General features: G+C 51.4%; 1 protein-coding gene and 1 pseudogene across 1 annotated transcript in view; one reads left to right on the top strand and one right to left on the bottom strand.

Moving 5' to 3' along the window:
- Positions 1 to 746: 746 nt before the first annotated feature.
- On the bottom strand, positions 747 to 2,000 carry LOC140856352 (uncharacterized; annotated as a pseudogene).
- Positions 2,001 to 3,347: 1,347 nt separating this feature from the next.
- Positions 3,348 to 13,141, top strand: part of LOC105032001 (protein STRICTOSIDINE SYNTHASE-LIKE 10-like) — a 19,508-nt gene continuing 9,714 nt past the window's right edge. Inside the window, exons 1-2 of the mRNA XM_073253456.1 lie at positions 3,348 to 3,619; positions 3,700 to 3,966. Of these exons, the coding sequence (XP_073109557.1) occupies positions 3,348 to 3,619; positions 3,700 to 3,966 (539 nt within the window). The remainder of the gene's footprint in view (positions 3,620 to 3,699; positions 3,967 to 13,141) is intronic.

Raw genomic sequence — 13,141 nt, 5'->3', positions numbered from 1 at the left:
TGAAACCCAAATTCAATCCAAATATTAAAAGATTAAATGGGTTGACCTGTTTATGATCCGAACCTATTTAACCTACACCCAAACCTATCTATGGATGGTGGGTGGAACATGAGTCAGATTGGTGAGACATGCCGGAAAGGATCCTAACTTCATGTTATTGGCCATGAATGATAAAACAAACATGAAAGAAAAGGAAAAAGAAGAAACAAAAAAAAAAAAAAAAGGCTAAGGGATGCAACAAGCAGTATGAAATGTTATAGCCAAATCTGTCCTCCAACCACAAATGCAAGATCCATACAAAGAACCAAGACCAACAAAAGAGCCGACTCTATTCTTTCTATGTTGTATTTGGTTTGTGATCTAAATTGAAATTGGTATCGTGATTAGAATAGATCCGAATGAAAAGCGAAATTGAGATCTGATTCAAAACAAGATTTATATTTCATAGGGGGTTATTTTTAAAAAAGCCATCAAATGAAAGTGTATTTTTTTAAAAAAATAATAGGATAAATTATAAAAACTCTCGAAAGATTTTTCTTTACCATACTTTTAAGCAATAATTTGAACCCCCTTGGATATAATGATATTATTAAAAAAATTATAGAATTATAAAATGATCCAAATGCCCCCGTGACATAACAAAGCAAAGTGGGCGGTGCAAGATAGTTTGGCAACATCATAGTCTCCCTCCCGGGCATCGGTGCTCCCATTATCCACCATCTTGGACTCCGGATCCGCCATCAGCTTCAGAAGCGGCCGCATGACACCCAACCACCCCACCCCCCCCCCCCCCCCCCCCCCCCCCCCCCCCTGATGGCCCAGATCTTGTTCTCCCGAGTGAAGCATAGTGAGTAGAGCGCCGTCGAGGCGTCCTTCTTCGCATGCGAGCCCCCAGTCTGGATGAGGTGGACGAGATGGGGGATCGCGCTGGAGTGGTCGATGGTGATCTTGTGCTCCTCCACCTCGGAGAGGCGGAGGAGGGCAATGGCGGCATTCTCGTGGGCGGCAGGGGTGCTGATCCTGAGGGCACGAACAAGGGGGCGGATGGCTCCGGCGGCAGTAATGGGGTTCTTGTTCTCATCGTAGAGGCGGAGATTGAGGATCGCGGTGATGCCGTGCTCCTGGAGCTGGGGGTTCGGGCAGGAGAAGAGGATGACGAGGGGACGAACGGCACTGGCACGGGTGATCTTAAGGTGGTTCTCTGGGTTATACTTGGCCAGGAGGTGGAGCATCATGGCTGCGTGGAGTTGGATTTCCATTGAGGCAGAAGGGACTCTAAATCAGAGATGAGACCGCGGACGACCTCGTCGAAGTAGTCGGCGGTGCAGGACATGAGGAGGCGGTGGAGGGCGACGCCACCATTGAAGAAGGAGCTAGCAGAGGAGGGGAACTCGTCAAAGCAGTTGCTGTTGCAGTCGCTGAAGGTGCCAGAGGAGTCGCCGCTGTCGCTAAAGGTGCAGCCATCCTTTCTTACCCCCCACCCCACCACTCCTGTTTCTGTTATCCGAGGACGTGCCCTTCTTTTCGGTGGCAGTGGCGCCGGTCTCGTTTTCAAGCCGGTTGACGCCTTCTGACCACAACAGCAGTGAAGAGAAGACAAGGGAGCAGCAGAGGCAGTGGAACGAGGCAGAGGAGGTGCGGCAGAGGAGAAGAAAAGAGAGAGAGAGTAGAGAGAGCAGAGGAGAAGAAAAGAGAGAGGAGGTGCAGGAGCCGCAGGGACACCTCCACCATCGTCGTGACGGATGCGAGCCTCGTGGAAGGAGGGGTGTGGCATGGTGGCATTCGAGGTGAGGAGGAAATGGTGGCAGGAGGAGAGGGAGAAAAGGCGGAGCCACTCGAGGATGGTGGAGATGAGGCGAGCACGGGAGAGGAGGCTGAAGATGGTGTGTTAGGCGGCACGGGAGTGTCGGTAGCTGGGCTAGCGGCTGGACCAATCGAAGAAGCAGAGACGGAGGAGGAGTGGGTGGAGGGCGCGGCGATGGTAGGGTGGGGACGGTGGCAGAGAGTCTGGAGCACAAGGGCCCAGAGAGGGGAGATTAGATTTAATTGAGAGGAAGGTTCTCATTTTATTTTTTTTAAATTTTTTATTAAAAATTATTTTAATTATTTTAAAAATTTATAATGATGAAACAATGAAATTCAAGTTAATATTAATAGACTGTTTAATAATATTAATTAAAATATAGAATTGATTAAAATATTAAGAATATGATTGTAAGTTTTGAAAATTATTGGATGTATCTATAATTTTGATTTATTTTTATAAAAATTTTATAATTTATTTAAAATAATATTTTATATAAATCTAGCTAGCTGAAGTTGAATTTTAAAAAATTAGACATCCCTGTCCTTCCCCGAGACAGAATTAGGGACGAACTCCCTCCAATTAAATGAGGAGTGTGGAGCATGGGTCCGTTTGTTTCCATTCCCATTCCACGATAACTCCTCTCAACAAAACATGTGCGTTACGTGCAACTCAAAAGATCTTCCAAACATCCCACGCTGCCGCTGACCCCACCGTCTCCCATACTATTTCTCCCGCACCACTCTCTCTCTCTCTCTCTCTCTCTTTTTTTTTTTTTTTTTTTTGAGAAATGGGGAGGGAACAGCCACCTAGTGTTATTGAAAGGTAAGAGTTCTACTTGAGCTATTTGCAAATGAAACAGTTGATGTTAACCCTGCTACATTGCCGCTGACCCCACCGTCTCCCATACTATTTCTCCCGCACCACTCTCTCTCTCTCTCTCTTTTTTTTTTTTTTTTTTTTTTTTTTGAGAAATGGGGAGGGAACAGCCACCTAGTGTTATTGAAAGGTAAGAGTTCTACTTGAGCTATTTGCAAATGAAACAGTTGATGTTAACCCTGCTACATTTGCTGAACAAAATATACCGGTCCAAGGTTTCAGCACAAAACCAACAGACACAGGAGAAGAGTAGACAGCCTGTTGAGTGATGAGATTGGCTCTTAACGAAGGAGTTTAATCTTGCGGCATTCTGGTACTTCCGTCGCATCGTCTTGCCGTCTCCGGCTTTCCAAACAAGTCATGAGTTTTCCTTTTTTTTTTTTTTTTTTTGGGGGGGGGGGGGTGTGTAAGGTACAAGTCATGAGGTTTGGTGACTAACTTTATGGCTAGTTTATAATTGCCCCCATTTCCCGAACGGCACGATTAATTCGTAACGTACCTCCAGATATCCACAGAAATTGAGGATAGTTTTGAACATATTAATGGCAACTGCTGTCGCGCCAACCGCCCTTCATAACAACGCTCTCTTCTGTACCCAGTCTATATATGTCCATCCGTCAGTGGCATACCCTACGAGTCTTCAGCTCTTTAATTTCCTAACCCCATGGAAGCAAAGCGCTTGACCACCAATCCCATCACACTGGCCGTCCTCACCCTCTTTGCTCTCCTTGTCTTCACTTCCAGCTTCCAACAGAAAGCCATTGACAAGCTTCAGAACTTTGAGAGGCTCGTTCTCAGCTCGGTGGTCGGCCCCGAGAGCCTTGCCTTTGATCACTTGGGTGGAGGTCCCTACACTGGGGTCTCTGATGGTCGCATTCTTAAATGGCAGGGCCGAGGCCTTGGTTGGGCTGACTTTGCCGTTAATTCCAAGCATAGGTAACAATAATGTAGCTAGCTTGCAGAGACTAACAAAAAAAGGTTTCAAACTAGAGGTTCATTTTTTCCTTTGTTAGCAGGGAGCGAGTTTGTCATGGCTCTAGCTATAATATGTTGGAGAGTGCATGTGGAAGGCCATTGGGTTTGCAGTTTCATAAGGCGACAGGTGATCTCTATATTGCGGATGCCTACTTTGGGCTCCTAGTCGTCCGGCCGAATGGAGGGGCGGCGACGCAGCTCGCGACGAGCGCCGATGGGCTGCCATTTAACTTCACTAATGGTGTAGATGTCGACCAGGAAACAGGGGTGGTGTATTTCACAGACAGTAGCACTAGATTCCAGAGGAGGTGCCTAGTTCTGTTTCCCTGAAACTTAATAGACAGTTATTTTCTTAAATTTCCTTGCTAAGGAATTTTTTAGCTATATATATTTCAAGTGAACAGAAAAAGAAAAATAAAAGTTAATTCATGCGAGATAAATTAGATGCACATGGCCTCAAGGTAGAGATAATGCATGAAGGTTATGTTTTCCCCTATATTTTCCTACTCTGGTGGAGTGAGTGGCAGAAGCTTGCCAGACTCTGAACAATGGATCAGCATGGTCTGAACTATGGATCCCGTTAAGATCCAACGCCAGACTCCGGTGACGCTCAAGCCACTTCGGGTACAGAGGTTCTGTACATGTATGGAGCATATACTCAAATGTAAATGAGCATTGCCTGGCATAACCTTGGCGCATGGGATGAAATTCTTAAGTAAACTTAAATTTTTGAATAGACTTAGTTTACTGTTGTAGGTAAAGCAAATAAAAAGATGCCACAACAGCATACAACAATATGTATGTATGTATGTATGTATGTATGTATGTATATATATATATATATATATATATATCTGTGTGTGTCTATATATATATATATATATGTACATATGTATGTATGTATATATGTATGTATGTATGTATGTATGTATGTGTTGGTGCAAAAATCTGCTTGCGCCGGAGAAGCTGGAGTCGAGGGAGTCGCGGTCGCCGCCGGGACCTGCAAAGGAAGTCTAAACCGGAGGTGGGGTTGCTCCGGCAAGATCCTCCGATGCTCAAGTCAGTTCTTTGCCTCAACAAGAATGGAGTGCTCGAACGAAGAATTTAACAGAGTTTTGAGGTAAAAAATAAGAGCTTATAGAATAACGTATCTGGGGTTTTCCTTTTATAGACGGAGAGGGCAACAGATTGATAGCGACGCCTGTAACCGTCCGGTAGTGGGCTGCCCAGAGTCAGGAGGATTTTATTGCGGAGGGTAGTGTAGGATCGTGGCTATCGCCGTGACTCGCCACGTGGAATCAGTTACGGGGAGTGGAGCGGCATCCGCTATCATGACTCGTCAGGGGGTGGTGGAATCGCACGGGATCCGCCGCAGGGAGTGGAGCAGAATCGTGGCCGTTAATACGGCCTGTCAAGGAGTAATGGAGTTGCGTATGGTCCGCCGCAGGGGGTGGAACAGTGTTGTCCGTTACTGTGGCCTGCCAGGGGGTCCAGACTTGTCGGCCGAAGTTCGATTGGAGTTGGTAGCGAGGTCCGGCACCCGTAGGAGTTTGGGCAAGGTCTTCCCGCAGTCGGAATGGAAGACGGAGTCTGGCTTCCGTAGGAGTCCGGACGAAGTCTACTTGCAGTCGGGGTCGTGGGCGGAGTCTGGCTCCCGTAGGAGTCCGGGCGGAGTCTTCCTGCAATTAAAGTTAAAGGTGAAGTCCGGCTCCCGTAGGAGTCCGGACAAGGCTTACCAACAGTTGAGGTTGAGGACGGAGCCCGGCTCCCGTAGGAGTCTGGGCGGAGTCTACTTGCGGTTGAAGTCGTGGACGGAGCCCGGCTCCCGTAGGAGTCCGGGCGAAGTCTTCCTCGCGGCAGAAGTCGTGGACGGAGCTCGGCTCCCGTAGGAGTCCGGGCGAAGTCTTCCTGCAATTAAAGTTAAAGGTGAAGTCCGGCTCCCGTAGGAGTTTGGGCGAGGTCTTCCCGCAGTCGGAATGGAAGACGGAGTCTGGCTTCCGTAGGAGTCCGGACAAAGTCTACTTGCAGTCGGGGTCGTGGGCGGAGTTCGGCTCCCGTAGGAGTCCGGGCGGAGTCTTCCTGCAATTAAAGTTAAAGGTGAAGTCCGGCTCCTGTGGGAGTCTGGACAAGGCTTACCAGCAGTTGAGGTTGAAGACGGAGCCCGGCTCCCGTAGGGGTCCGGGCGGAGTCTACTTGCGGTTGAAGTCGTGGATGGAGCCCGGCTCCCGTAGGAGTCCGGGCGAAGTCTTCTTCGCGGCAGAAATCGTGGACGGAGCTCGGCTCCCGTAGGAGTCTGGGCGAAGTCTTCCTGCAATTAAAGTTAAAGGTGAAGTCCGGCTCCCGTAGGAGTCCGGACAAGGCTTACCAGCAGTTGAGGTTGAGGACGGAGTCCGGCTCCCGTAGGAGTCCGGGCGGAGTCTACTTGCGGTTGAAGTCATGGACGGAGCCCGGCTCCCGTAGGAGTTCGGGCAAAGTCTACTTGCGGTTGAAGTCGTGGACGGAGCCCGGCTCCCGTAGGAGTCCAGGCGAAGTCTTCCTCACGACAGAAGTCGTGGATGGAGCTCGGCTCCCGTAGGAGTCCGGGCGACGTCTTCCTCGTGGCAGAAGTCGCGGACGGAGCTCGGCTCCCGTAGGAGTCCGGGCGAAGTCTTCCTCGCGGCAGAAGTCGTGGACAGAGCTCGGCTCCCGTAGGAGTCCGGGCGAAGTCTTCCTCGCGGCAGAAGTCGTGGACAGAGCTCGGCTCCCGTAGGAGTCCGGGCGAAGTCTTCCTCGCGGCAGAAGTCGTGGACGGAGCTCGGCTCCCGTAGGAGTCCGGGCGAAATCTTCCTGCAATTAAAGTTAAAGGTAAAATCCGGCTCCTGTAGGAGTCCGGACAAGGCTTACCAGCAGTTGAGGTGGAGGACGGAGCCCGGCTCCCGTAGGAGTCCGGGCGGAGTGACGGGGGTTCACCAACAGTTGTCGAAAGTCAGAAGAGACTCGTGAGGGTCGACCCTGCCAAGAACTTCGGCCGAGGGCATTTTATGCCCAACACCAGTCCCCCCACTTCCGAGTTTGAATTTCGAATGAAGGAAGTACGGAGAAGTTGTCGTGGCTGAAGTTCTTCCCCTGTCGTCCGGGCGCAACCGTCCTTGGATATGTCGGTATTTAATGCGCGCATGCCAGAGCTCTTTTTCTGATTATGGCAACTCGAAGAGTCTTTTCGGAACTCCCACTGAGATGTGATCCCAAGCGTCGCGCCATGAAAATTCGCAAACAGTCAATCCTCGATAGCGACGAGTGGGACATGCGGGACACATGGCAAGCCCCGGTTGGTCTAAAGATGCCCGCCATTATAATTGCACCCAGATTCGCTGCCTATTTAAACCCCCTACCCTTCCCTTGGGGCTTTACTCCTCCAAATGGACGGTTCCTTTTTCCGTCTGAGAGCCTAGCTACTCAGCCACTCTCTCGGTGTCCCAGCCAACTTCGAGCACCTTCCACGTCGATCTTTGCTGTCTTCAGCCCCTTGATTCCTCTCTAAGGGGTTTCCCCGCCATGTCCTCCACCCCGGTGGCCATCCTGTTGGGGATGTCAGGGGCTTGGAGGAAGGCAAGGAGGAGAACAGCGGTCCGTGGGTTCCTCGGTCATCGAGCGGCCGCTGGGGGTCCCCGTTGTTTCAAAGGGGGCTCGAGGAAGGATTCCTTCAACAACAGGGGTTTACTATCGGGGACCGTCGGTAAAGGTGTTCTGCCCGAGAATTTTGGAGTAGCAAGACGGGGTGAAACCGGTCAGGAGGGCAGAACTGTCGTCACGAGCCATGACGGGATCCTTGATGTCGTCGGGGCTGAGGGACCAGAAGCGGCCGGCGTCGACGGTGGGGCAGTAAAGCTTGTTGCGGGGGCGGTGGAAGTAGCGCATGCCAACCTTGCCGGAGCATCTTGGACGGCGGCTGTCGCGGAGCATTCGGTGATGGCGCATATCTCTGGCATCACCGCTGCCCCCAGGGTGACTCCGGTTCTTCTTGAAACAGGTCTTCGTCGCTGCTGTCGTTGCCCTTACGGCCCTCTGGAATCTATCCCATCCTTTTCCCCCTAGGGTTGGGACTTCGGAGATAGAGCGAAACAAGGCAGGGCAAGAGCCGATAGGCCTGCTACACGCACTGGAAAATGCGGTCGGGAAGGACAGAAACGGGAAGAGAAGTTTGCAGCTTGAAGCGGCCTTCGGTGTGTCCTTTCTAAGCCATGTTCTCAAGCCTTGTAATAATGTATTCCTTTCTGGCCCTCCGGGTCTTGTAATGTACATCTTGTCAGTTGAAAAATGAAAAGGAGGTTTTGTTACCTTGTCCGCACCTTGCATCGAATCGTTGTCTGTCGAACTTCCTTCTTCTTCTTTCTTCTCTCTTCCTCTTCTTTCTCTCTTTTTTTTTTTTTTTTTTTTTTGACGTCGTCCTAAGGTCTCCGGTGGCCCTTTTATTTGTGTTGAATTGTCATTTTCCGAGCTCCTTATCGGCTTTTACGTCATTCGAAGGTACCTGGTTGTCATCGTATCAACCCATCTTTTCCGTCAGTGGCCGCAGGTTCGCCTGGGGCCATTCGGGCTTGGTGTCCCCTCAGGGCTTGAGCTCGGAGGTTCGAGCTTCTGTCGTCCTGAGGAAGTTGTCATATTTTGCATCGAAAGCTTTCTTGAAAGCTGGGACTCCTGATGGGAGCCTCAATCCTTGCTGTGACAGGGTTCTATGTACCTCGGGCGCTGTTTGTTTTTCAATCGTTGTTGATGTAGTCCATCGCCTTCCTTTTTCTTTTTCGCTTGGAATCTTTCTCCGCTCTCAGTGAGGCTACGGGAGTTCGGCTCCCGTAGGCGAAGTCGGGGCGAAGTTTGGCTCCCGTGGGAGTCTGGGCGAAGATCGCCAGCAGTTGAAGTTGGTGACGAAGTCCGGCTCCCGTAGGAGTCCGGACGGAGTCTTCCCTGTGATTGGAGTCGCGGACGGAGCCCGGCTCCTGTAGGAGTCCGGACGGAGTCTTCCTGCAATCAAAGTAAGGTGCGAAGTCCGACTCTCGTGGGAGTCCGGACGGGGTTTATCAGAAATCGAAGTTGGCGACGGAGCCTGGCTCCCGTAGGGGTCCGGGCTGAGTTTACCACCGGTTGAAGTTGGTGATGGAGCTCGGCTCCTGTAGGAGTCCGGGCCTTCGACTCCGCTCAATCCAGGGCGAGGTTCTTCTCCTGTCCTTAGCAGGGCTGTGGGGGCGCATAGGGGCGTTGTAGGGCCTCTCCCCCCATCCGGTCTAAATGGAACCGGGCCTTCGACTTTGCTCAAGTTAGGGCGAGCTTCTCCTCCTGTCCCTAACAGGGCTGTGGGGGCGCATATGGGCGTTGCAGGGCCTCCCCCCATCCGATCTAAATGGAACCGGGCCTTCGACTTTGCTCAAGTTAGGGCGAGGTTCTCCTCCTGTCCCTAACAGGGCTGTGGGGGCGCATATGGGCGTTGTAGGGCCTCTCCCTCCATCCAGTCTAAATGAAACCGGGCCTTCGACTTTGCTCAAGTTAGGGCGAGGTTCTCCTCCTGTCCCTAACAGGACTGTGGGGGTGCATATGGGCGTTGCAGGGCCTCTCCCCCCATCCGGTCTAAATGGAACCGGACCTTCGACTTTGCTCAAGTTAGGGCGAGGTTCTCCTCTTGTCCCTAACAGGGCTGTGGGGGCGCATATGGGCGTTGCAGGGCCTCTCCCCCCATCCGGTCTAAATGGAACCGGACCTTCAACTTTGCTCAAGTTAGGGCGAGGTTCTCCTCCTATCCCTAACAGGGCTGTGGGGGCGCATATGGGCGTTGCAGGGCCTCTCCCCCCATCCGGTCTAAAAGGAACCGGACCTTCGACTTTACCGGGACGAGGTGTCCCTTTCGTTTTTGATACAGTTTGTTTGCATTGTCCAAAGACATATAGGTATGTAATTTTCAATTAAAATGAAGTTACTGGTAGTACATCCGCAAGTTTTTCGAGATCCACGATCGCGGGAGGTCGGCTCTTCCGAGTTCCTTAAGATAATAAGTTCCGGGCCGGACTACTTCTTTGACTTCATACGGTCCCTCCCAGTTTGGGGCGAGTTTCCCTCGGTCCTGAGGTTGCGAGACAGCGGCTCATCGAAGCACTAGATCTCCCGCTCTAAAGGCTTTGTTCTTGACCCGACCGTTGTAATATCGAGCGACCTTCTGTCTGTAGGCTGTCATTCGAACCTGAGCTATCTCCCGTCTTTCTTCCAGTAGGTCGAGGTTGGCTCTAAGACCTTGCGAATTTTGATGTTCGTCGAACGCCACGACTCGTGCTGACGGGAGTTTAAGCTCGATTGGGATGACGGCTTTCGTACTGAAGGCTAAAGCGAAAGGGGTCTCCCCCATAGGTAGCCTCTGGGTAGTTCGATACGCCCACAACACATGATAAAGTTCGTCCGTCCAAGTCCCCTTCGCTTTCTCAAGCCTTGTTTTAATCCCCTGCAAAAGGGTTCTGTTGGTTACCTCAGCTTCGCCGTTCGCCTGGGGATGGGCTACTGATGTGAAGTTGTGGGAGATGTTTAGACCTTCACAGAATTCGGCAAATTTTGCTCCCGCGAATTGCCATCCATTATCAGTGATCAGGGTTCTAGGCAGACCAAACCTACACACGATCGACTTCCAGACGAAATCTTGCACTTTTGCTTCTGTGATTTTCGCTAGTGGTTCGGCTTCAACCCATTTGGTGAAGTAGTCGATCGCTACAAGGAGGAACTTCCTTTGCCCAGACGCCATGGGAAAGGGGCCAAGGATGTCCATCCCCCATTGTGCGAAAGGCCAAGGGGCACTCAAGGGTGTGAGCTCGGTGGCGGGCTATCTCTGGACGTTGGCATATCTCTGGCATCGATCACACTTTTTGATATATTCAATCGAATCATGATGCATCGTTGGCCAGTAATATCCTTGGCGGAGCAACTTGTGGGATAAAGATCTAGCCCCCAAATGATTTTCGCAAACTCCTTCATGTACTTCCCACAAGGCGTAATCAGCTTCCGAGGGCCGGAGACATTTCAAGAGGGGCAAGGAGTATGATCTCTTGTATAATTTGCTCTCATAAAGGATGTATCGGGAGGCTTGATTTCGGAGCTTTCGAGCTTCCTTCGCATCCTGGGGGAGAACTCCGTCTCTGAGATAGATGATCAGTGGGTCGACCCAGCTGGGCTCGTGGTCAATCTCCATTACGGGCCGCGATTCTTCTGTACTCGGGTGTTTTAGAACTTCGAAGAGGATGCCTTTTGGCAATTCGGCCGGAGCCGACATCGCCAGCTTGGAGAGAAGGTCAGCCCTAGTATTTTCCAACCTCGGGATCTGTCTAATGTTGAAGCTGCTAAAGGCGGGAGTGAGCTCCTTTACCTTCTCAAGGTATTTGGCCATACTGTCCTCCCGCACTTCGTAATTCCCGCTGACTTGCCCCACCACCAGTTGAGAGTCACTGTGCACCCAGAGCTGACTTATTCCCAGCTCTCTGGCGATCCTTAGTCCTGCGATCAGAGCTTCGTATTCTGCTCCATTATTTGTTGCGGGGAACTCGAAACGCAGAGCGTATTCCGCGATGACTCCCTCCGGACTGACCAGGATCAGGCCCGCACCTGCGCCCGACATGTTGGAAGATCCGTCCACATAGAGGGCCCAAAAGTGATCAGCGGGGTCGGCCTCTTCTTCGGGGGAGTTCGGTTGGGATTTCAGGTCGTCACCTTCGCTTTGTTCAAGTTCAGTCTCCTCTGGGATGGTACACTACTATGAAATCTATCAGTATTTGGGCCCTCACTACTGGCCTGGGTCGATAATTGATGTCGAATTCCATGAGCTCGATCGCCCATTTCGCCATCCTCCCGGAGGTGTCCGCCCGGTGCAAGACCGCCTTGATTGGTTGGTCGGTGAGCAGTGTCACGGTGTGCCCTTGAAAGTAGGGTCGGAGTCTCCGGACTGCAATCAACAAGACGTAAGTTAATTTCTCTAATTTGGTATACCTGGTCTCGATGTCCCTCAACGTGCGGCTAACGTAGTAGATCGGCCGCTGGACTTTCACCTCTTCTTTGACAAGGACGGCCACGAGGGCCATGGGAGAGACCGCCAGGTATAAAAACAGCTCCTCCCCAGGCTCAGGCTTTGCTAACAGTGGGGGTGATCCAAGGTAGCTCCTTAATTCTTCGAACGTCTGTTGGCACTCAGGGGTCCAACAGAAGTTCTTCGGCTGCTTGAGAGTTTGAAAGAAGGGCAAGCACCGTTCGGCCGACCTTGCGACGAAGCGATTAAGGGCCGCTATCCTCCCCGTGAGGCGTTGAACCTCTTTTATCGACTTTGGAGCGGCCATCTCCTGGATGGCGCGAATTTTCTCTGGATTGGCCTCGATTCCGCATCCTGATACCATGAAACCCAGAAACTTCCCTGAGGTTACACCGAAAGCGCATTTAGTTGGGTTCAGCTTCATTCTATATTTCTGGAGGGCGTCGAAGGATTCCTCAAGGTCGGCGACATGATCTCTGGAAGATTTGCTTTTTACGAGCATGTCGTCCACGTAGACCTCCATGTTACGATCGATCTGCTCCTTGAAGATTTTGTTTACCAACCGTTGATAGGTTGCGCCCGCATTCTTGAGGCCGAAAGGCATAACCCTGTAATAGTAAAGGCCACGATTAGTGATGAAAGCTGTCTTTTCTTCGTCTTCCGGCACCATTCTAATTTGATTATAGCTGGAGAACGCATCCATGAAGGTGAGGAGCTCATGGCCCGAGGTCGCGTCTACCAGTTGATCGATTCTGGGAAGGAGGTAGCTGTCCTTCGGACAGGCCTTATTCAGCTTTTTGAAGTCTATGCACATCCTCCACTTGCCGTTTGCCTTTTTGACGAGGACAACGTTGGAAATCCAATCAGGATAATTGACTTCCTTAATGAATCCGGCCTTAAGGAGCTTATCCACTTCCTCGGCTATCGCCTTCTGCCTCTCCGGAGCATGACTTCAGATTTTCTCTTTCGTCAATCGATATTTTGGATCGACGGCCAGATGATGCTCCATGACTTCCGTGTCAATCCCCGGCATGTCTGCTGGAACCCAGGCGAAAACGTTCGCATTCTTTTGTAGAAAATCAATGAGACGCGCCCGCACCTCCTCCCCTAGGTTGGAGCCGATCATTGCTACATGCTTCGAGTTCCCGTCGTTCAAAGGGATTGGTACCAGATCTTCGATGGGGGCACCCCTCTCTTCGGTGAGGTCATCGCGAGCATCCAGTCCATCGACGGGGCAGGAATCAGATTGACCGCCTCTTTGCAAGGCTATATTGTAACATTGTTTGGCCAGGGCTTGATCTCCCCAGACCTCTCCGGTCCCCTGGTCGGTGGGGAACTTCAACTTCAAATGGTAGGTCGATACGACGGCTCGGAGAGCATTGAGGCCAGGTCGGCCGAGGATTGCGTTGTAGGCGGACGGCGCCTTCACCACCAAGAAATTCACCAGAGCCCTG

The sequence above is a fragment of the Elaeis guineensis genome, chromosome 1 (assembly GCF_000442705.2).
Source record: "Elaeis guineensis isolate ETL-2024a chromosome 1, EG11, whole genome shotgun sequence".
NCBI lineage: Eukaryota > Viridiplantae > Streptophyta > Magnoliopsida > Arecales > Arecaceae > Elaeis > Elaeis guineensis.
The sequence above is the reverse complement of the archived record's forward strand: the minus strand, read 5'-3'. Positions and strand labels throughout refer to the sequence as shown.